This window comes from Pseudochaenichthys georgianus, unplaced genomic scaffold (assembly GCF_902827115.2).
Source record: "Pseudochaenichthys georgianus unplaced genomic scaffold, fPseGeo1.2 scaffold_438_arrow_ctg1, whole genome shotgun sequence".
In the NCBI taxonomy this organism is placed as follows: Eukaryota; Metazoa; Chordata; class Actinopteri; order Perciformes; family Channichthyidae; genus Pseudochaenichthys; species Pseudochaenichthys georgianus.
In genome coordinates this window covers 70001-72306 of record NW_027263003.1, presented here as the reverse complement: position 1 = coordinate 72306, position 2306 = coordinate 70001, and the positions used below count along the sequence as shown (strand labels likewise).

General features: G+C 41.0%; 1 protein-coding gene across 1 annotated transcript in view; it reads right to left on the bottom strand.

The window, feature by feature from the left end:
* Positions 1-700: 700 nt before the first annotated feature.
* Positions 701-2306, bottom strand: part of LOC117442499 (SH3 domain and tetratricopeptide repeat-containing protein 1) — a 25475-nt gene continuing 23869 nt past the window's right edge. Inside the window, exon 20 of the mRNA XM_034078503.2 lies at positions 701-1522. Within this exon, the coding sequence (XP_033934394.1) occupies positions 1253-1522 (270 nt within the window). The 3' untranslated portion in view covers positions 701-1252. The remainder of the gene's footprint in view (positions 1523-2306) is intronic.

The window sequence follows — 2306 nt, the reverse complement described above, 5'->3', positions numbered from 1 at the left end:
CGGGCCGCTCAATTGGCAGCTTCATAGTTTGGAGCAGGAGTTAAAACAAAGCACAAGCATAATTCAGTTTAAAAGGATGCACAGAAACACTTTTTGGGAAAACTATGAGAATGAAGAGAGGTGATTGAAGATGAGATTTTTTTGTATATGTATGTATAAATGTAAGTAGGAATAACTTGCATAATGATTTAAAGAACAATCATTGATCAAGTAAGGGGTAGGAATTAATAAGCATTTGCTTCCTCCTACTCCCTTTCGGACACATATAATTTTTTATTATTATTATTAATATGAAGACTTTTTTTGTATCATGAATGTAGATAAATACTGTATTTTAACAATACGGTATTCTGTTTCTTCACATTTGTTATTTTTTTAATCTGTTCAAATTAAAGATTGAAATGAAATGAAATGTTGCTCTCAAAGTGCACCAGATTGATGCTTTTAACTTCAATATATATATAAAAAAATCTTCCCCGGACGAGCATGCCCCCGGACCCCCCTAGAGGAGGTGAGGTCCGTTTGGTATTTCGAGCCAAACACTTCAGAGACATGTTTTGTATATATCTGAGACCTATAGTATATTGATGAAAAAAAGTATAATAGGGGACCTTTAAAGTCTTTGACCAAGTAAACATTTAGAACACTGCAATAATTTATTTTCTTATGGAAGTAGTTCCATTGATTGAGTCACGTTACATTGTGCATTTCAAGAAGCATTTGTATTGGTCAATTGTCATCATCTCAGGTATTTCCATAGGCAGAAGTACAGACCTGTAAGAACATTTTCAGCAAAGAGTTATCCCAACAAGTACCAGAACACATTAGATATCATTGTTTACAGATGACAGGCTTGTATTTATGGCTCATCAGGTAAAATCAGAATTTCTCTTTTCATTCATTCACAAAAATGTCAAGAACTAGAAACATTTAAATTCACCTACCATATTTGTACATTACAGCTTTCACTTCTTTCTGCTATGTTTACAAAATGTATTTATTCCCTGTGGATTAACAAAGAAAAACCTGAGTAAAGTTGATTTCAGAAATATGAATTTGTGTATGCACGATTCCACAAGATAGATGATTAGAATGGACATCATTATCCCACAAAGTCTTGAAGATGGTTTTCCTTTGGGATCAGAGTCAGTGTTGCAGTCTTAATGCAGGGCTTATCATAAAACCATATTTTCATACAGAAAAACAGTTCATCCAGCCATCTGCAAAAGTGTTTGTTGCATTTTTCAAAATGTTAGATTTTCCTTCCATATGGTCTGTTGGTCTTGTACTGCGAGGCGCTGCTAAGCTGCTGATCCGGAGAGATGTTGATCCTCCTCACGTTCAGCTCGGCAGCAAACGCTCTGGCCTTCTGGTAGAAGAAGAGCGAGAGCTCCCGGTCGGTCAGGAAGTTGTGGTAGATGGTGGCCAGGCGGGTGCACAGCTGCAGCTGGGACCGCTTGTTGCCCAGATCCATGGCTGCAGCCAGGGCCAGGTGATAGTAGCCTGCAGCGTCATGAGGGTCCTGTGGAGAGAACAGCAATGTGTAGGGTGGTAACAGCCCTTCGTGAGTCATTTAGTGACAATGGTCTTTGTATTTCATAAAGAATGCTTGGGACTTGGGATGCCCCAATGATGCACCATTTTTGGCAGATTATCTTAATTTCACTGGACATGACTGTGGTGGCAATGTGGTGACACACTGTATACTTTTTTTGTAGCTTTTGGTCACACAGCATATCAAGGAAGCATATGAGGAAGAAGAAACCTGAGATTTAAAGATAAAGGAAACACAATGGCATCCACATTTGCTTTTTGCTTCCTTATCCTCCTGAAGCCCGAGCTTTTTTTTAGTATGCACTTTTTAATTTCTCCTATCTATTTGGGATAAGTAGGACCTAATAAGTATACAACCTAAGTATTGTCTTTGAACAGGAAGTCGTTTTTGAAAAAATTATGTCCTCATATGTTGAAAGTCTCTCTGAAGAACCAGCACCTTACCGTGGTGGAGAGGTTTGTGTGCCCTGATGAACCTGGGGGCTGTGTTGTCTGGAACCTTGTGTTCCTGGTAGGGTCTGCCATGGCAAATTGGTCTCAGGCAAGGGGCCAGACTAAGATTGGTTCAAAAGACCTCATGAAAGAAAAACCAAGAAGTGAGGATACCCGGCCCGGAGGAAGCCCGGGGTCCCCTTCTGGAGCCAGGCCCAGAAGGAGGACTCGTCGGCGAGCGTCTGGTGGCCGGGCTTGCCACGGAGCCCGGCCGGGCCCAGCCCGAAAAGGCAACGTGGGCAACACCTCCGCTTCTCCCT